The following is a 22,154-nucleotide window of genomic DNA, read 5'->3' as shown; positions in this document are numbered from 1 at the left end:
TTCTGCTGTGCAAAATACATTGTAAACACATGAGAAGACAAGATACAGATTGAGGAAAAGCATTTGCAAAAGACATAACAATAAAGGATTGTTATCCAAAATATACAAAGGAACTCTTAAAATTCAACAATAGGACAACAAACAACCTAATTTAAAAATGGGCCAAAGATCTTAATAGATACCTCACCAAAGAAGATATACAGATGGCAAACAAGCATATGAAAATATGAACCACATTATACGCCATCAGAGAAATGCAAATTAAAATGACAAGTTACCACTATGTACCTATTAGAATGACCAAAATCCAGACTCTGATAACACCAAATGTTGGTGACATTGGGGAGCAACAGAAGCTCTCATTCATTGCAGGTGGAGAATACAAAAAATGGTACAACCACATTGGAAGTGAGTTTGGTGGTTTCTTAAAAACTACCCATACTCTTACCACATGATCTCACAATCACATTCTTTGATATTTACCCAAAGGAGCTAAAAAGGTATGCCCACACAAAAACATGCACGTGAATATTTACAGCAGCTTTATTCAGAATTGCCAAAATCTGAAAGCAACCACGATGTCTTTCAATAGGTGAATAGATAAATAAACTGTGGTGCATCCAGACAAGGAAATAGTATTCACCACTAGAAAGAAATGAACTCTTAAGCCATAAAAAGACACAAAGGAAACTTAAATTCATATTAATAAGTGAAATAAGCCAATCTGAAAAGGCTACATATTTTATTATTCAAACTATATTACATTCTAGAAGAGGTAGAATTATGGAGACAAAAAAAATTAGTGGTTGTCAGGGGTTAGTGGGAAAGAAAAGATAAATAGGCGGAGCAAGGAGGATTTTTAGGGCAGTGAACCATTCTGCATAATACAATAATGGTGGGTACAGGTCATTACACATTTGTCCCAACACACAGATTATATAGCATCAAGTGTGAACCCTGATGTAAAGCATGGACTTAGGTGATAATGATATGTCAATTAATGTAAGTTTATTGACTGTAAAAACTGTACCACTCTGGCAGGGGATGTTGATAATGGGGGAGGTTGTACATGCATAGGGACAAATGATATTTGAAAATTCTCTATATTTTTCTTTCAATTTTGCAGTCAACCAAAATTTGCTCTTCAAAAAAAAAAGTCTTTAAAAAAATTTTTAAGAGAAAAAAATGGACAGGAAGCTAGAATGAGTTAACATGCAAGGATAAGTTTCCAACGAAGTAAAACAAAGAGTGTCTAGGTGTGACACAACTATAGCACAGGTATAAAATACTATTTAAACAAAACTGTCTGTGTCATGTAGCTTCATCAGTACCCAAATGTGTAGTAAAATAATCCTTCGATTTTAAATTAAAAGCTTATAATATTAACTACATGCTCTATGGCTAAAAAATACAGAGTCATCTATAGAAGAACTAATATTCTCTCTGTCTCTGAAAAAAAAAAGTCATTGGTAATAGCTATAGAAAATATATCATTAAGGGATATATTCACCTTTTTAAAGGACCTCTCAGGTCAAAAGAATTTAGAGCTCATAATTTTAGGCAGCAGGGAAGGAGCTAAACAAAGCACTTTGCATAGATTTTCTCATTTGATTCTCAAAACAAAACAATGTGGTAGATAGAGTCATCCCCATTTGTCAGATAAGAAAACTGAGGTAAAGAAGGGTAATTTAGCCAAAGTCAGACAACTAGTGAGTGGCAGAATGCAAACCCTCTGGAACACAAGCTCATGCCAACTCAGTCTCCTCATTGTTGTACAATTGAACCAGAATTCTTGGACGTGATTACAGTTTAGGACAAATTGAGTCATGAATATGCTGGTTTCTTGATCATCCTCCATTTCTGAGCTTTCACCCTCCCTCTCCCATCTATCTCTAACACTAACCACACCCTTGGTCCTTATCTCATCCTCACTGAAGTACAAATCCCATCCCAGTCTCTTCCCATTACCGCAGAGGTGGGACTACCAATAGGAAGATATTCAGTGATAAATCTGTGAAGGTACCCATTTAGACAATGCTTGGCAATTTTTTACAAAGCTAAAAGTATAATGATTTCTTGGCAATAGCTGTATCGAAACATTCCTCAGTCAAAATGGCCCTACGATCAAAACAGCTATGTCATCAAATAATGGCCAGGTGAAAATACCAGGTGCTTTGCACTGAAATAATTAACCCTTGCAATTGTAGATTACAATTAGTAATTCTATCCTAAGAATGTCTATTCATTTTCCCATTTTTGCCTTAAATCTATGAGGCAAGTCCTGTTGTCAATCCATTTTACAGTTAAAAACAACAGCAACAACAACATATTGAGGATCAGAGCGGTAACATCACACCTTAAAATAGAAGGGCAGCTGGGAATAGAATCTAAAATACGTAGGGCAGCTCTGAGGAGTCCATGTACTTAATCACAATGTTTATTTTTTTCTCTTCCAAAAATTTTAAAATGATCATGTAAAAGCTCAGGATAAAAATGTATTTTAAAAGGACTTACAATAACAAAAAGATCATTGCTTTATTTGTTAATTTGGAAAAAAGCAGGATAAAGATTCACGAATTTTGACATTTGTTTTCCTACCAAGTATTAATACCAAAGAAACATTAATCACATATAATTTGGGATGGAATCCTAATCTACTAATGAGTATTTTACATTCTAATTTTCATTCATGTGGCCAGGCACGGTGGCTCCTGCCTGTGATCACAGTGCTTTGGGAGGCTGAGGCAGGCAAATTGCTTGGGGTCAAAAATTCAAAACTAGCCTGGGCAACATCATGAAAGCCCATCTCTACAAAAAATACAAAAATAAGCCAGGCATGGTGGCACACGCCTATAATTCCAGCTACTCAGGAGGCTCAGGTGGGAGGATGACTTGAGCCTGGGAAGTGGAGGTTGCAGTGAGCTAAGATTGTGCCACTGCACTCCAGCCTAGGCGACAGGGCCAGACCAGATCCTGTTTCAAATAATAAATAAATAAATAAATAAATAAATAAATAAATAAATAAATAAATAATGTTCATGCATTTCAAGTCATATTATATCATTACTTTCAAAGCTTGAAAACTTTTAGTCTGTTTGTTCCAGTATTTCTAAATAAAATTACTTACTTTAAGCAAATAGTCATTATAAGCTTAGGGGCCAACTTTTGGATATCATAATGTAAAAATTACAAGACACATCCATTTTCTGTAGCTCCCTGTAGACAACCCTCTTTAAATACATGAAAAATAACTACTAAGCTATTTAATAGGAAAAGCTTAAATTGCTGATAGCAAAAAACATACAGAACAATAAAATCACACATTTTCTATGTATAATTTTATGTGTGGTTTAAAACACAAACCACATGACGCTCTTATGCTGTTCAACATTAATGACATTTTATGTTCATGTATCTGCAGGCAGTTACCCCAAATTGTCATCAGCGGTTATTCTGGAAGAATAAGATTCAGGAAAAACTTTCTCTGACCATTCTGCATATTTCTGGAATGTTTAAATTTAAAGTGTATAATTCTAGCAAATTATTTAATATCTTGTGGCTTTCTCACCTGAGAAAATACAGATAGTAACACCACAGGTAATATGGAATGTTCTGCTTTTATCCAACAATCTCCTGGTTCTCCTGCTTGGAACCTAAGCAAAAATCATTTAATATGGTAAAAATAACACAACAAATGAGATATCAGTATATATACATATATTTTTTACAAAGTTTTTCAGTATAGCATTGTTCATTATGTCAAAATTTTTAAAATATGGCAGAAGCCTAATAATCCCAAATTGGTGAGATTAATTATGATCTATCTAGTTAACGGAACACCTGAACCATTAAAAAATATATGTGAGAAGGCTGTATTGTTGATATGAAAAGATATTCAAGACACATTGTTAGGTAAAAAAAAGTTACAAAACATAAACCACACTGTGATCTCATAGTGATCAACACAAATGGCATTGTATGTAAATGTATCTGCAGGCACTTACCCCAAATTGTCATCAGTGGTTGTTCTGGCAGAATAAGATTAGGGAAAACTTTCTCTGATCATTTTGCATATTTCTAGAATGATTATGTTTTAAAATACATATGATTTCCTTTTGTAGTAAAAAAATAAGATTATTTTTAAATGAAGCAATCTCATCTATAGTTTAAAACACCTGCTTGATCTTATAACAAAATAAAATGTCAAGCACCTTTGAATCACTGTTTCACACTTGGGACAATTCTTTAAGAATTATTCAATACTGAGAGGCTTATGTGGGAATTCTTCATTCCCTGCCACTTTCTTCTCTTTCTCCAAGCCAAGGCAATGGCCAGCCACAGGGATCAAAACCTAGCAGTTTAAATGGTAGGCAAGCTAGAGAAAGAGTTATTTGCACAGATTACTGCATTAAAAGGATAGCGTTTCTAAACATAATTACATAAAAGGGTTGAAAGGTTTTCCTAGAGTAAATCTGCACACATTAAATTCATAGAACATCGAAGTGATCTCAAGTTAACAACTCCTTTTAAAATATCAATATATATCCAGCAGCGCCTTACTTCGTGTACCTTAGGGAAGAAGAATCAGCATGCATACACACACACTTATACAGATACACAAAAATAGTCAAAGATGAAAAAGAATTTTTGTGAAATTTTAACAGAATGGTTGTTTTCTCTGTTTTCTTATATACTTCATTTTACAGCATTATGGATCACACATGACATCACAATTTAATCAAGACATGTTTCTCAAGCCAATTATACATTTCAGAACAAGTATATGTGTTAAACAGAGATAAGTTTTTGCCAACACCAGCAATCATTTCATGTATTGCTCAGAGTCCAAAGGACTCTAGTTTGCTCACCTGGATTTAGCTAAGTAAATTACAGAATCTCAATGAGACACGATATAATGAAAAGAACTCAAATTAGCATTCAACTTAACTTTGCCATTCACTAGTCTCAAAGTTACTCAGAGTCTCTGTGCCTGAGGTTTCTTGTGCATGAAATGAATCTAACAATATATAATTGCAAAATCCCTGTAAGAATTCACCAGTATGTATGTGAAATACTAAGCATTGCACTGGAAATCCCCTGTTAACAATATTACTATTACCTTCTGCCCTTATCTGGTGTTGCAGAGTAGCTCAAAGATCATCTTGACAGGTGACATAGCTTTCACCACCGTCTTAGAATAAATCACTGCAGCAGACTATGAAAACTAAACAAACTAACATGTGACTGTTACACTTGATTTTTATGCTGGAATTTGTAACTAGGACTTTTTTTTCTTACCTTCTGTGACCCTCGGAGGTAAGCCAAGAGTGTTCGGCACATGGGTAAAAGGATAAGGCTGCAGTTGAGGTTAAGAACAGATGCGGAGGCTCTGCTTAGACACAATCCTAGCTGAACAAATAAGGCAAGGTCAGCACACAGGTAAGGACAGTCGTAAAGCCCTGACCTGGCTCTACAAGCTACAGGTCTCACCTTATCACTCGTTTAAGAATCATGCCACATACCAACTCCTTCAAGAGCCTTGAATAGTCTTCCCCTTTCCTCTCACAAAAACCCCAAGGAACAAATAGTTTCTTTCTGCTCTGCACTGCCATAAAACTTAGTACTCCTCTCATTTATGCTACGGTAACAGTCATCTGAAAACACTGTTCTGGCAGAAATTTCATTTCTTGTTCTGCTCCTACCCCACTGTTCTGGCTGTTAAGAACCTTAGAGAGTTTCCATATATACTGCACCTCCACATTCATACGGTGTCGGACCCTTTGTTTACTGATAAGGTCACAGATTTAAATGAAGATTTTTCATGTGTGTTCTCTCTTTCTGGAACATTCAGTCTCCACACAACCCACCCATTTATACAACACAGCTTTTCTGCAAGCTCTGCTTATCACTAACTCTACTCATCTTTCTGGTCTCACAGTAAGCACGACTCTTCTAGATTGCTTTCCTGATCAGAAGAAACTAGGAGAGAACTCACTGGTTTACATGCACTCATTGCTTTCTGTACTTCCCTGATTATGTCTCTAACCCTCTTTCCAATCTTTAAAAAAAATTTATTTTATTTTAAATTGACAAATAATTGTATATCTGTATGGGTACAATATAATGTTTTAATACATGTGTGCATTATGAAATGATCGAATCAGGCTAATCTATATATCCATCCCCCAAAACACTTATCATTTCTTTGTAGTAAAAATACTGATTTATTTTATTCATTTATTTATTGTTTGAGGCAGGGTCTTTGCTTTTTCTCCCAGGCTGAGTGCAGTGGTGCCATCAGAACTCACTGCAGCCTTATTCTCCAAGGCTCAAGCTACCCTCCTGCCTCAGCCTTCTGAGTAGCTGGGACTACAGATGCAAGACGTGTGGTGAGAATATTTAAAATCCACTCTTAGTTGGGCATGCCGGAATGCACCTGTAGTACCGGTTACTCTGGAGACTGTGGCAGGAGGATTGCTTGAGCCCAGGAGCTTGAGGCTGCAATGAGTCATGTTCATGCCACTGCAGGCCAACCTTGGTGACAGGTCAAGGCCCTGTCCCAAAAAATAAAAAATAAGAATAAAATATACTTTCAGCTATTTTGAAAAATACAATACATTATTACAAACTATAGTCACCATGTTGTGCAATCAATTATCAGGTCTATTTCTGCTAACTGAAACTTTGTGCCTTCTTTCCACTCCCATCCCCACCCTCTGGTAACTACCATTCTACTCTCTATTTCTATGATTATAACTCTTTTAGATTGAAAATGTAAGTGAAATCATACAGAATTTGTCTTTCTGCACCTGGCTTATTTCACTTAGCATAATATCCTCTAGATAATCCATCTTGTTGAAAATGACCAATCTTAAATAAGACAGTGCCTTGAAAAACTGAGATTCATATATTTGACTATGTCTTGGGAGGAGGATATATCCATTCTTTCAAGCACCGTTTTCATTTGGTAATAGCTAACTTAAAGCATTGTCTTCATATATTCACACTACATGCATTATGTCCATGTTAAAACACATAAAGAATATAATGGAATAAAAATGCAGAGATGTTAACAAAAGTACATCTAACTCTTAATAGCCACACATGGTTTGGATCAATTTACACTTATTAATACATTAAACCTCTTTCTTCAACCCTAGGAAGTAATTAACAATATTATCTTCCTTCTTAAAAAAGAAAGAATATTCAGTCATTGTGAAGTTAAGAATTTACAGAACATAATACAATCAGAAAGTTGTGGAACCAGAATTCAAGCCCAGATATTCTGGCCCCAGCATCTATACTATTTATTAATGACTACTTTATCCTGCTGCTAAATTGCCTTTAAAAATAAAATGTCCAAAAGGCATGTGTTAGGTAATAAGTATTTTGTTGAATGACTTGATGATTAAGTGAACATCTGAGGTAAGCAGTTTTAGACAACCACCCTATATAAGACTTCCCTCCTAATAACCCTCTCCAGTCCCAGAAAGTTTATTGTTCTTGTCCTTTTATCATCAAAAAAAAAAACTAAGGCATAAATATTTGAGAAGCACTAGAGAAGGTCACAGCCTCGTATTCATTAAAGATTGGCTACACAGTATGATTGGGATGGGATTCCTAGCATAATTATTCTGTTACTTCCATTTAGTGAATAACACGTTACCTTGAATTTTTCATGTTTTAACCTATTTCTCTAAGTAAATGTTAAACCCCTCAAGAACAGGGTAAATACTTCTAAAATGTTTTAATATTACCTTACATTTTAATTTTAATTATCTCTTTATTAATTGCTTTTGAATATATTTTTATTGTAATCATCAGATCTATTCTGACAGGCTGAGTAGATGTTATAATTGCCATTTTCAGAGATGAAGAGCTGCTACAAAATAATAATAATTAGGTCCACAATGAGAAATCCTGAATTCAATGACTTGGGATAGTGCTTGAACACTGACATTTTTGAAAGCTTTCCAGATGATTCTAATATGCCACCTGGGTTGAATACCACTACCTAATGCTATTTAGCTAAACTATACTGTTTACAAGTTATGAAAAAATGACAACCATTAAATTATAATAAGTAAATATAATTGCATATTTCCAAACTTACCAGCCAAATAAAGCTTTAAAAATAGCTCTTTTTAATACTTAAAGTACAACTGCAAATAGTCTAGGCACAAATACAAACAAAGCAAAAACAACAGATATCTCATCTACAGAAAGCTGACATAGTAAAGTACAATAAACAGGTTTCCCATTTTTTTATCATCCAATATAGACCAGTCACTAGATTAAGCATTTTTAATGAAAAAATGAAAATATTTTCAAAAACCTTGTAGAGTAAGAACTATCATACTCATTTTACAGATGACTTGTATAAGGATCTTAGAAGCTGCATATCTTGTCCAAACTAGTTGAAAAGGAATTCTGTACCCTGGACCCTATGACTCTTTCATCTCAGGGTTGAAACCAAGGCAAAAAATGCACTGAAGGATATAGAAGGATAAATATTAACTTGAGAGACATGAGAAAAGTCCGCTCCAATAGCTCCCGTAGGCCATATACATTGTGCTTAGTTGCCGGCAAAGTATGTTTGTTAAACAAAGTTCTTGGTTTTCATCTTCCATCAAGCCTGACTACTTTAGTTTATTACTTAGTTACAAGTTACCTCTATCGTCCTAGCCAGTAGCATTTTCTCTTTAGTTGGTATATGAATTAATGTGTTTGTGTCTTATAAGACATCAAACTTCTCTGACCTTCTATGCATTACCTTGATTCTTATATATTATCACAAGGACATTCCAAGGAGAAGCAGAAATCCCAAGGTACCTCATTTCTCCTTGTAACTGCCTCTCAACTCTACGATCTGGCTTACTCCTCCTTTCACTCTTTTCCTGCACCCAGGTAATAAGTTTTTCAAAGGCAGGATCCTTTTTTTTACAGCTGTATATCCTCAGCCCTAACACAATGGCAGTATTCAGCAAATGCTTGTTGAATTGAACTGAACCTCTAAACACATGTACCATGCTCTGATCGGCATTTTATTTGGTTACAACCCTCAACTTAGTTCAAATATTTACAATCTTAGAGCTTATTTTATTCGTGAAGCTTGGATGTCACCAATAACTTTAAAATGGTCAGTTTTCAGTATTTTATATGGAAAATATTATGAAGTGGTCACTGAAAACTCCCCACTGTTATCGAGAAGATGAAGTCATTATCTATCTATCTAGCTAGCTAGCTAGCTAGCTAGCTATACTGTACAAAAAGCAGACACTTCAAGAAAATTCCTAGTTACATTATTCTTACTCCCAGAATCTGTAGGCAAATCTATAGGTAAATCTATCCATCAAAGTGGACAATCAATAAATCTTGAGTGAATACACATATGGTAACTAAAAAAAAAAAATTGAAATCATGAAGACAGAGAATACTGATGGCTACCAGAGGCTGAGAAGAGTAATGGGAAGTGGGGAGATGAAGAGGCGATGGGAAATGGGTACAAGAAAGCAGTTATATAAAAGAAATAACATCTAATGTTGGATAGCACAATAGGGTGATTGTAGTTAACAATAATTTACTGTATATTCCAAAATAACTAAAAGAGTGGAATTACAATTTTCCCAACACCCAACACAAAGAAATGATAAATGGTTGAGGTGATAGATATCCCAACTACTCTTATTACACATTGCATGTCCGTATCAAAATATCATCTGTGCTTTACACATATACACAATTAATACAATAATTGAAAATTAAATTGCTTAAGAAGGTAAATCTAAGCAAGCCTCAAAAAGAAATCTGTGTGAATAAATGAATGGATGAATAGCAATAAATATTAAGTAAATTTAGAATACATATATTTTTACAAATATAAATGCACAAATATTTCTAATAACAGATTTTGAAAAGACTAAAAATTAATCCATAATGAAAGTAGAAAGAGACCCCAGATGGCTGACTAGATATAGCCAGGAGGAACATCTCACACTGAGAGACCAGGACATGGGAAAGACTAGCAAACTCTGAGCAGATCTTTAGCAGGAAAGCATTAAAAGTGGATAAAGAGAGGATGCAAACACTGGACTGAACTTGGGGAGGAAGCTGGGAACCCTGTAAGGGGCTGCTGAGTACTGGGGTTCATTCCTGGCCCGCAACTCTGGGGAAGGAGTGAGTTAAACATGTGAGGAGTGGTCTGTTCTTACCAGGAACCTCCAAAACTCCTGGCAGCAAGAGAGCTCACAACTCCCACAGACACTTGAGCTGACAGTGTTGTTCAGAGAGGTAGAAGAAACAGGATTCCAGCCTGTGTAGAGCCCAAGCATTTGGCACAAGAACAGCTGCAGTAAAGCATGGCCAGGGTGCCCATCCCCCAACACTCTCCATGCTCCTCTAAAAGACTTCAACCTTTGAGAAACTGTCAGGCCTGAACAGAGAGAGCATTGCGGTGTTGCAAATGGGATGAAACCAGTCCAAAGTGCACATCCTGTGTCTGCTGGCCTCTCCTGGGGCCTCAGCCTGGCTGTACCTGCTTGAATCACAGCTTCTGATACCCAACCAACTTGCTTCCCTGGGGTTATCATCATAGCTCCTTCACTGGAAGACCAAGCCTGATTGTTGGAGAGTTCCAATAGATCAGCCCCTGACAATGCACACTAGCCAACCTGCATCCTTGCCCCACAACAGTCTCCCTCTCCCCACGTGGGCAGACCTTCCTCCCTTACTCAGCCAGTACATATGTGTGCATGCACCCTACTGTGCCACCACAGCTGGTGCAAGCAGAGCTCACTGTCCAACATCCACTGACAGAGGAGCACCCTGCTGCACTGCCACAACCAGCACAAATGCATACATGGATGCTGGCAACTCTGCCTCTCCCACCCCCCTACACCAGCCACACTGCCGCTGCCATAGACATGAGCATACACAGAACCACTGCAGGCTCACTCCCACTGGTGCCCCACCCAAGCCAACAAAAGTGAACCCTGCCAGCACCAGCATTGTAGAGTTGTGGCCAGAAGAATGGGATACCTCAGCCCCCAACAAATCAGATTCCTAACCTCAAAGGGCCAGAGATCAAACCTGGGGTCCTGGTACAGCCCCCTAGAGTTAATTAAACATGCAGTACAGGAATGCTGAGCTGACACTTGGCCCCCTAAACCTTCCAGAAATAAAGTCAGTCTACTGAGCCTACCTTAAACCAGAACCAAACCCCTAAAGGCATCAAAGAAGATAAAATTTATTTTAAAAAGTCATCTGAAGAACAATAACTTCAAAGACTTAAGAAACATCCATCCACACAGATGAGAAGGAACCTGGCAACTCAAAAATATAGTGTCTTCTCACCTCCAAATGACCATACCAGGTCCAAAGCAATAACTATGCTGAAATGGCTAAAATGTCAGAAATGGAATTTAGAATATAGATAGAAACAAACATAGAGATTCAGGAGAACGTCAAAACCACATCAAAGGAAACTAAGAAATGCAATAAAATGATGCAGGAACTGAAAGATGAAATGGTCATTTTAAGAAATAACCAAAGTGATCTGATAGAGCTAAAAAATTCACTACTAGAATTTCATAATCCAATCACAAGTATTAACAGCAGAATATACCAAACTGAGGAAAGAATATTAAAGCTTGAAGGCCAGTTCTCCAAATTAACTCAGATAAAAATAAAGAAAAAAGAATGAATGAAAACTCGAGGAAATATGGTATTAAGTAAAAGGACCAAATCTATGACTAATTGGCATCCCTGAGAGTGAGTAAGCTAATTGGAAAACATATTTGAAGACATAATTCATGAAAACTTCCCCAACCTTGCTAGAAAGGCTATCACTCAAATTCAGGAAGTGCAGAGAACCCCTGTGAGCTCCTATGCAAGATGACCATCTCCAAAACATAGTCATCAGATTCTCCAAGATCGAAATGAAAGAAAAATCGTTAAAGGGAAGCCAAACTACAAAGGGAATACTTTTAGGCTAAAGTGGACCTTTGCACAGAAACCTTATGAGACAGACAAAACTGGGGACTTATATTCAGCATTCTTAAGGAAAATAAATCCCAGTAAAGAATTTCATATTCAGCCAAACTAAGCTTCATAAACAAAGAAGAAGTAAGATGCTTTTCAGGAAAGCAATTGCTAAGGAAATTCCTAATCACAAGACCTGCCTTATAAGAAATCCTGAAGGGAGTGCTAAATATAAAGACAAAAGACCATTACCAGCCCCACAAAACAAACTTAAGTACATAGACCATTGACACTATAAAGCAACTATACAATAAAGTCTGCAGAATAACCAGTTAACAACATGACGGGGATCAAATTCACACATGTCAATAATAAGCTTGAATATAAACAAGCTAAATGCCTTAATTAAAAGACACAGAGTGGCAAGCTGGAAAAAGACACAAGAGCCAACAGTATGCTTTTTCAACAGCCCCATCTAACATGCAATGACATCCATAGGTTCAAAGTAAAAGGATGAAAAAATATCTACCAAGTAAACAGAAAACAGAAAAAGCAAGGGTTGCTATTCTAGTTTCTGACAAAACATACTTTAAACTAACAGTGAACAAAAAAGACAAAGAAGGGCATTACATAATGGTAATGCTAAGTAGATATGAACTCAACCCAGCAGCACCCAGATTCATAAAAAACTTTTTAGAGCTACGAAGAGACTTAGATAACCACACAATAATAACAGGAGACTTCAAAACCCCATTGATAGTATTAGGCAGATCCTTGAGTCAGAAAACTAACAAAGATATTCAATACAAGATCTTGATCCTCGACCAAACGGACCTAACAGACATCTACAGGACACTTCGCTCAAAAGCAATTTAATACACAATCTTCTCATCTGCACATGGCATATATTCTAACATTGACCACATGCTCAGCCGTAAAACAATTGTCAGCAAAATTTAAAACCTAAAATCATAGCAATCACATTCTTGGACCACAATGCAATAAAAACAGAACTTAATACTAAGAACTTAGTACTAACAACTTAACACTTAATCTTAGTATTAAGGTTTAATTTCCATGGTTTAATTTCCACATAACCACACAATTACATGGAAATTAACCTGCTTCTGGATGACTTTTGAATAAAAAATGAAATTATGATAAAAATCAAGAAATTATTGGAAACTAAGAAGAACAAAGATACTACATACCGCAATCTCTGGGACACAGCTAAAGGAGTGTAAAAAGGAAAGTTTATAGCACTAAGCACTCACATCAAAAAGTTAGAAAGATTTCAAATTAATAACCTATCACACCTAAGGGAACAAAAAATAACCAAAATCAGAGATGAACTGAATGAAACTGAAAGAGGAAACATCATACAAAGGATTAAGAAATTGTAAAATTGGTTTTTTGAAAGAATAAATAAGATTCATGGACTGCTAGCTAAACTAATACAGAAAAAGACAGAAGATCCAAATAAACACAATCAGAAATGACAAAAGAAACAGTATCACAGACTTCTCAGAAGTACAAAAAGTAGTCAGAGACTATTATGAACATCTCTATGCACACAAACTAGAAAACCTACAAGTAATGAAGGAATTTCTGGAAACAAACTCTCCAAGATTAAACCAGGAAAAAATTGATACCCTGAATAGACCACCTAGTAAGTTCCAAAATTGAATCAGTAATAAAAAGCCTACCAACCAGAAAAATCCCAAGACCAGACAGACTCATAGCCAAAATCTACCAGATATATAGAGAAGAGATAATACCATTCCTACTAAAATTACTCCAAAAAAAATGAGAAGGGACTTCCCTTAACTCATTCCAGTACCAAAACTAGCATCATTCTGGTAGCAAAACCTGGCAGAGATACTACAAAAAAAAAATAAAAGAAAACTTCAGGTCAATATTCTTGATGAAAATAGAATCAAAATCCCCAATAAAACACAAATAAATTAAGTCCACCAGCACATCAATAAGCTTATCCACCATAATCAAGTAGGCTTTATCCCTGAGACAAAGGCTGGTTCAACATACACAAATCAATAAATGGTATACACATCACATAAACTTAAATGAAAAAACAAAACATGATCATCTCAATAGATGCAGAAAAGACTCTGAGTAAAATTCAACATTGCTTCATGTTAAAAACCCTCAACAAACTAAATGTTGAAGGAAGACATAATAATAAGAGCCATCTATGACAAACCCACTGCCAACATCACTCTAAAAAGGGAAGGGCTGTAAGCATTCCCCTTGAGAACTAACACAAGACAAGGATGCCCTCTCTCACCACTTCTATAGAACATAATACAGAAAGCTCTAGATGGAGTAGTCAGCTAGTAAAAAAATTTAAAGACATCCGAATAAGAAGAGAGGAATTCAAATGATCTTGGTTTGCAGATGATATGATTCTATGCCTAGAAAATCCCATAATCTCTGCCCAAAAGCTCCTAGCTCTAACAAACAACTTCAGTAAAGTTTAAAGATTATAAAAAATGTACCAAAATTAGTAGCATTTCTATACACCAACAATGTCCAATCTGGGAGCCAGATAAAGATCACAATCCCATTCACAACATCTACAAATATAATAAAATACCTAGAAATACAACTAACCAGGGAAGTGAAAGATCTCTGTAAGAGAATTACAAAACACTGCTGAAAGAAATCAGAAATAATACAAACAAATCAAAAAACATTCTGTGTTCATAAATGAGAAGAATCAATATAATTAAAATGGGCATACTGGTCAAAACAATTTACAGATTCAATATCATTCCTATCAAACTACCAATGTCAGCCATCAGAGAACTAGAAAAACCTATTTTAAATTAATATGCAACCAAAAAAGAGCCCAAGTAACTAAAGCAACATCAAGCAAAAAGGACGAAGCCGGATGCCTCACATTACCTGACTTCAAATTACACTACAAGGCTACAGTAACCAAAGCAGCATGGTACTGATACAAAAACACACACATAGGCTAATGGAACAGAATTGAGTGCCCAGAAATAAAGCTGCATACCTACAACCATCTGAACTTTGACAAAGTCAATGAAAGAAAGCAATAGGAAATAATGGTGCTAGGATAACTACAACTATATCCTCCTAGCACCAGTATAATATAATGGTGCTAGGATAACCGGCTAGCCATTTGCAGAAGATTTAATCTGGACCTTTTCCTTAAAGCAATATAAAAATCAACTCAAGATGAATGAAAGACTTAAATGTAAAATCTAAAACTATAAAATCCCCAGAAGATAACCTAGGAAAAATACCATCCTGGACATAGATTTTGAAGAACATTTCATGATGAAGACAACAAAAGCAATTACAACGAAAATGAAAATGGACAAATAAGATCTAATTAAACTAGGTAGCTTCTGCACAACAAACTATAAACAGAAAATCTGCAGAATGGGTGACAATATTGCAAACCATGCATATGACAAAGTTCTAATACACAGATTCTACAAGAAACTTACACAAATTAATAAGCAAAAAACAATCTCATTAAGTGGGCTAAGGATATAAAAAGACACTTTTCCAAAGAAGACATACATGTGGCCAACAAACATACAAAAAAAAGTTCAACATCACTAATTATTAGGGAAATGCAAGTCAAAACTACGAGATACCATCTCACACCCATCAGAACGGCTATAAGTCAAAAAACAACAGATTCTGGGAAAGTTGCAGAGAAAAGGGAACACTTACATGCTGTTCATGGGAATGTGAATTAGGTCAGCCCCTGAGGAAAATTGTTTTGCAATTTCTCAAAGAACTTAAAACAAAACTATCATTGAGGCAAGTCCATGATTGAATACATACCCAAAAGCATATAAGTCATTCTACCATAAGGATACATACACACATACATTATCACAGCATGGAATCCACCTAAATGCTCATGAATGACAGACTGGCTAAAGAAAATATGGCACATACATAGCATGGAATACTGCACAGCCATAAAAACTAAACAAGATCATGTCCTTTGCAAGAAATATGAATGGGGCTGGAAGCTATTATCCTAAAAGGAAAAGAAAACCAAATGCTGTGTGTGTGTTCTTACTTACAAATTGAGAGTTAAACATTGAGCAGACAGGAACGTAACAGACCCCCGGGGTCTACTTGAGAGCAGAGGGTGGGAGGAGGGTGATGTTCAACAAACTATATAACCGGTACAATGCTTATTACCTGGGTGAGAAAGAATCTGTACATGAAACCCCCAAGAAACACAGTTTATCCCCATAGCAAACCTGCACATGTAGCACTAACCCTAAAACAAAAGTTTTTAAAAAAAGAAAAAAATTTAAAGCCAATGTTGACATTGTGGAAGAGAAGAAAGTGGGCTGAGGGAACCAAAACCTCATTAAAGAACATCTTATAAGTCACAGGTCATAAAGTAAAATTGACCAGTAAAATCCCACTATTATCTCTTTCAAGTCATGGAAAAATTATTTGAATGCTCTAATGTTTGCATTACTCATCTGCCAAGATGAGTATATATAATACCACTATGTGAGGAAATTCAGCTGCAAACTACTTGTAACATGCCTCCAAAATGTTTTCTATTCAGTAAGTACAATCCTTAGTAAACTTTTGTTTTATTCTGCTACTTTTGGGGAAAGAAGAAGAAAGAAAGGGAGCAAGTCAGAGTAGGAAGGAAGAAAGCTAGTTAACTGCATTACTATATAGCAGCAACAAATATTTTTTAAAAGATATTTTAAAGATTTTATTTTATAAAAGCAATAAAAAATATAAATTTTTAAGTAACAAACTTAACCAAAAAAAGTACAAGACACATGTAAAAAAGGAACCTAAGAGAAGGGCTAAGTAGGTAAATAATATACCATGTTTCATGTAGGAAGATTTAATATTGTAAAGATGCCAATCTCTCAAAATTGATTTATAAACTGAAAGCAATTCCAATCAAACTCCAATAAGTTTTCTTCGTAAAACTTGAGAAGCTGACTTTAAAATGTATGCAGAGGCTGGGCGAAGTAGCTTATGCCTGTAATCCCAGTACTTTGGGAGGATGAGGCAGGTGAATCACAAGGTCAGGATATCAAAGACCATCCTGGCCTACATGGTGAAACCCCGTCTCTACTAAAAATACAATAATTAGCCAGGCGTGGTGGCATGCACCTGTAGTCCCAGCTACTTGGGAAGCTGAAGCAGGAGAACTGCTTGAACCCAGGAGGCAGAGGCTGCAGTAAGCCGAGATCGCACCACTGCACCCCAGCCCGGCACCTGGTGACAGAGCAAGACTCCGTCATTAAAAAAAAAAGAAAGAAAAATAAATGTATGCAGAAATGCAAAGCAGCAGAAACAAAGTAAAACACTAAAGAGAAGAAATAATTTGGTCTCCACATAACAGAACTTACTATAAAGTTACAGTAATTCCTAATGTGTTTCTTGCGTATAGATAGATAAACTGACCAATGGAACAAAACAAAGACCCATAAACAACTACATAGATATTCGACTATGATACGTGACAGAGATGGCATCTCAGATGAATGGAGAAAGAAGAGTCTACTCGATAAAGGAAAAAACTGGTTATCATAAGGAGAAAAAAATCACATAACATCCTTATTTCAAACCACCCCAAAACATTAGTTCCTGAATAGTTAAGAACTTAAATATCAAAATCAAAATTTAAAACTTTTAATAGAACATAATATATGAATCTTTTGGATATTAGCATAAGCACAGATTTCTCAAGACATAAAAAGCTCAAAATCAATCAAAACAAGTAATACATTAAATATATAGGCAAAATAAAACTATTTTTTTCAATGCCAGAGAAACTCAAAATTCACAATAGTGGTAATCTCTTGCAGGAAGAGGGAAGAAAAAAATAGACATATGATGAGATAACCAAATATATAGAAGTAAATTATTCATAATGTTCTAATTCTAGGTGTATCTATGGTCATTCATTATATCATAAGTAATTTGTATAAATAAAGGAGGGTCATGCCTGAATTAACAAATTGGGATAAGAACTGAGAAATATTAGTAATAAGATTCTGTCCATTTAATATAAACAAAAAAATAATTATGGAAATAATTATGGAAATTGTTTAATTCAATGCCTGTCATATAGCAGACTTCCTATTAATAATAATAGGAACACTGTTTTCTGGATTACCACTGAATTCCACATGCCAGATCAGCTGTGCTTTACAGAAACTAATTATAATCACATTACACAACATAATTTTCAAAGAAACAGTCCCCTTTGGTATTGATGCAATACGTTTTGGCAACCAAGTTTGACTCATATTCTTGCTAGCTTGTCACTAGCAAGTCTAGCTATTATTGTCTGGTACTATCCACATGTTTTATATGAATACTGTATAAAAATCTAACAAGAGATGGTGTCCTATCTGTATAGTTTTCCTGAAGTAGGCCACAAACAACTCTATTTCAATGACACTGACTAAGGATATGCATAAGGCAGATGCTTATCTTGGACTCGTTCATGTCCTTGATATTTCCAACTTTACTGTCGGCAAAATTCCAACTTTTAGTTTCTTATCAGCATATGACTTATAGTTCCTGAAAGGGAGACAGGATAATAAATAGTGTTTTCAGGAAAGCAGTAATTTTCATTGTCTGATATAAAAAGCAATTAATATGTCCAGTTAGGCTATTTCTACATCATAAGTTGGAACACCTTAGGGATACAGTTTAATGAATATATCAGTAAGAGGACAAATAGATATAATACTCTCTGGACTATCTAAAAAAGGTAAAATATAATTTTCTCAGCTGAAATAATTATCATTTGAGAGTAATATCTCTTTTGATCTGGCATTTGCATAGGATAAGAACATTTTAGCTCAAAGGATTATAGATGACAATTGTATTTGTATCTGAACAATAGTTAATGTATCTGAACAATAGTTTTAATGTATCTGAACAATAGTTAATTTAAAATATATCAGCTAAAATCTATGGCAATAGTTCAAGACTTAAAACAGAAATAAATTATATATATTTCCTTTGAGATTCAATGCTTTAAAGAAAAACTTTATATATCTTCATTGTCTAACTATATATATTGCATGACTGGAAGTGTTTTATTTTGTGTTTACATTAAATCCCACAGTAATTCAATTCAAAGTGGCCTTAAGTGTCCCCTTGGGATAAGTGGAGCTTATTTTAGCATTCAACTTCTTTATGATTCTGCAAAATCCAACTGGAAATTTTATCAAGAATGCACTTCCTCATAATGTTTGTTCTTGAATATACTTTGCTTTTCAAACTAAGGAGAAAACTTGGTTTTACTAGCTTCTCAGAGTATAAAACATTCTCATTCAGAAGTAGTGGTGTGAGGAAAATGGAGATGGACCCATTTTTAAGTGTCAAGATTATAAGAAAACATTTTATCTAGTTACTACATGGACAATATTCTAATAGCTAAGTATATTGCTTCATTATTAATCCATGAGCTTCATAAGCATCAATTACTTCAATTATTTATTTTTCAAAAATGACTGCTTTATGTGTCCAGTCCCTCCTATACGAATAATTTGTTTTACCCTTCCCAGCTACTTCAGAGTTTTTTTAATTTAATAAGGTCAGTTGTTACTAGATGGAAGTGTTATTTTCAAGTTTCAGGTCCCACCTGTCAAGTGGTCTAAGATACATAATTAACTGAGGATTCCATATGTAATTTTTAAAACTATAAATAGATTTAAAATGATACATATAAAAAAAAACAGAGTTTAGTCTTTGTGATGAACTCAATGCTGTTTCTCTCCAAAATTCATTTGTTGAAGCCCTAGTCCCCAATGTGATGGTATTTGGAGTTACAGCCTTTGATACAAAATTAGATGTAGTTGAAGTCAGGAGAATGGAGTCCCCATGATAGGATTAGGGCCTTTATAAAAAGAGGACGACACCAGAGTACCCTGTCTACTTCTCTCACCACGTTAAGATATAGCAAAAATGCAGCCACCTGTAAACAAGGAAGAGGGCCCTCATCAGACCCTGAATCTACTGGCACTGTAGTCTTGTATTTCCCAGGCACAAAAAAATGTTTGTTGTTTTAAGCTGCCTGGTCTATGGTATTTAGTTACAGTAGCCTAAACCAAGACAATCCTATAGAAAAATATATTTTAAATGCTATTTAAAGCAAGTTATTGAAGAGCACAATCTCTAAGTATACCAAGTATATGGTTATTTTTTAAAAATCTCAAACAGTTTCTTATCTTGAATACTCTACTTAATAAATATTAATCTTGAAATAGTTAATTGAGAGGGACACAATTTTCTACCTATAAAATATAACATAATCCTAGCTGTTAGAGCTTTTGTGAAAAGTAAAAACAGTCTAAAAAATTCAGGCAGTATATAGAATTAACTTATTGCCATAGGGTCACCGTATCACAACCTTTCACTAAACATTCTATTCTGTATTTTTAAAGTAAGTACTATCTGTTCCAATGTTCCACTTACATTATCAATGGAACACATATTTATTGTGATAGGCACATATTGTGGGGCCCCAGGAGTTCAATAGTGAAGTAAAAACCATAAAATTCCCTTCCCCTCAGGCTGCTTATGTTTTAGAAGGGGAATTACATTAATCAAATAACTTGATAGGCAAATATAATTTGTAACAGTGATAAATGAGAAACAGTATGAATACGTGCAATAGGAAATCAGATCTAAATGGGAAGTTCAGTAAGCCTTCCCTGATTAATGACAAGTAAAAAGTAAACTGAGATCTGAAGAAGAAAACTAGAAGTCAGCTATAAATAAGAAGGACATCCATGCAGGAAAAAAAGCAGCATGAAAAGTGAAGTGTGGCAAATGGAAATATGGTGTATATATAAGAAATAAATAGTAGGCCAGTATGGTTGGCTTGGAAATGGAGGGTAATAAAACGTAAAGCTGGAGAAGCCGGTCAAGGCAGAACTTGCTGGACTTTGTATGTTACATTAAGAACGTGTCTTTATCTTAAAATCAGTGCCATGTCTCTCTCAGTCTGCTCTGGATGCTTTAAGAAAATACCATAAACTGGGTGGCTTAAAAACAACATTTATTTCTCACTATTCTGCAGGCTAAAAGTTCAAGATCAAGGCAGATTCAGTGTCTGGTTAGGGCCTACTTCCTCATAGACTATGCCCTCTGCTGGTGTCCTCACTTGGAGACTAACTAGACCTCTGATGCCTGTTTTATAAGGGCAGTAATTCCACTCATGAGGGCTTTACCTTCATGACCTAATCACCAAATCACCCAAAGCCTCCACCTCCTAATACTATTGTCTTAACAGTAAGGATTTCAACATATGAAATTTGGGGGGACACAAATATTCAGTCCATAGCACAGAATGATTGTGTTTTAAGCCAGGAAATGGCATGAAGAGATTAGTATTCGGTAGTGATTATTCTCAATGAAATGTGGACAACAGATTGTAAGGAAGTAATTTTGGCAATTACATTACTTTGTATTTCTAGGTGCATCTTGGTCAGTCAACAATTACAAAAATAATATTAAAATTTTTTAAAACCTTAAAGTTTACAAAATATTTTAAAATTCTGATTTTCTGTTTGTGTTTGTCTAAAAATATGTAAATTCGTGCTCATTAAGGTCAATTTTATGAACTCTTCCATCCGAAGGAAAATTTTAATCAAACCAAATGATGCCTATATAAAGCCTAATTATTTCGTGCTTTAGAATAAAAAATCTATAGTTCTTTCATGGTGCCTTACAAGTCATAGAGTTCAACCTTCTTTTTGCCACTGTTTACAGTGCTAGTTTGTAAAGATGCAAGAATGGGAACCCAGGTCTCCTCTCAATGATCTGTGTCAATTCTCTAACAACACATCACTTCCCAGAATGCAGCTGCAAATTCAGAAACCTCGTCTAGTGCTCTTTCCAAATCTTTATACTTTCTTACTCTTTCAGTTGCTTATACTGTTACCCAATCAACAAATTTTCCTCTCCTTTTATGTAAATCTTCACAAAGGCTTCTCAAGTTAGACTGTACATAGATATTACCTGATAGGCGATTTTAAAATAAACCATTTTCTACTACTGCACTTTATTGAAGTTCTGATTCCTTAGGTCTCAGGTGGGGTTCTGAGGACATACAGCTACGATTATCAATCACTGTTTTAGAAGACAACTTGATGTCA

The 22,154-nt window shown here is 35.2% G+C and overlaps 1 protein-coding gene across 7 annotated transcripts in view; it reads right to left on the bottom strand.

Annotated features, from left to right (window-relative positions):
* The window catches only part of NOX4 (NADPH oxidase 4), a 148,558-nt gene that overhangs the window by 105,208 nt on the left and 21,196 nt on the right, over positions 1-22,154 (bottom strand). For 6 of the 7 annotated variants that reach the window (XR_004731190.3, XM_035265278.3, XM_078339241.1 and 3 more), the window contains exons 3-4: positions 5,299-5,409; positions 3,569-3,653 (exon numbers count right to left, since the gene is read on the bottom strand). Coding sequence is in view for 6 of the 7 variants with exons in the window: in XM_035265278.3 (XP_035121169.1) it covers positions 3,569-3,653; positions 5,299-5,409 (196 nt within the window). In the remaining variant the exon portion in view is untranslated. The remainder of the gene's footprint in view (positions 1-3,568; positions 3,654-5,298; positions 5,410-22,154) is intronic. The other variant, XM_054241812.2, reaches the window with a different exon arrangement.

This window comes from Callithrix jacchus, chromosome 10 (genome assembly GCF_049354715.1).
Source record: "Callithrix jacchus isolate 240 chromosome 10, calJac240_pri, whole genome shotgun sequence".
In the NCBI taxonomy this organism is placed as follows: domain Eukaryota; kingdom Metazoa; phylum Chordata; class Mammalia; order Primates; family Cebidae; genus Callithrix; species Callithrix jacchus.
Note: the sequence above shows the minus strand (reverse complement) of the source record. Positions and strands in the feature narration are given on the sequence as shown.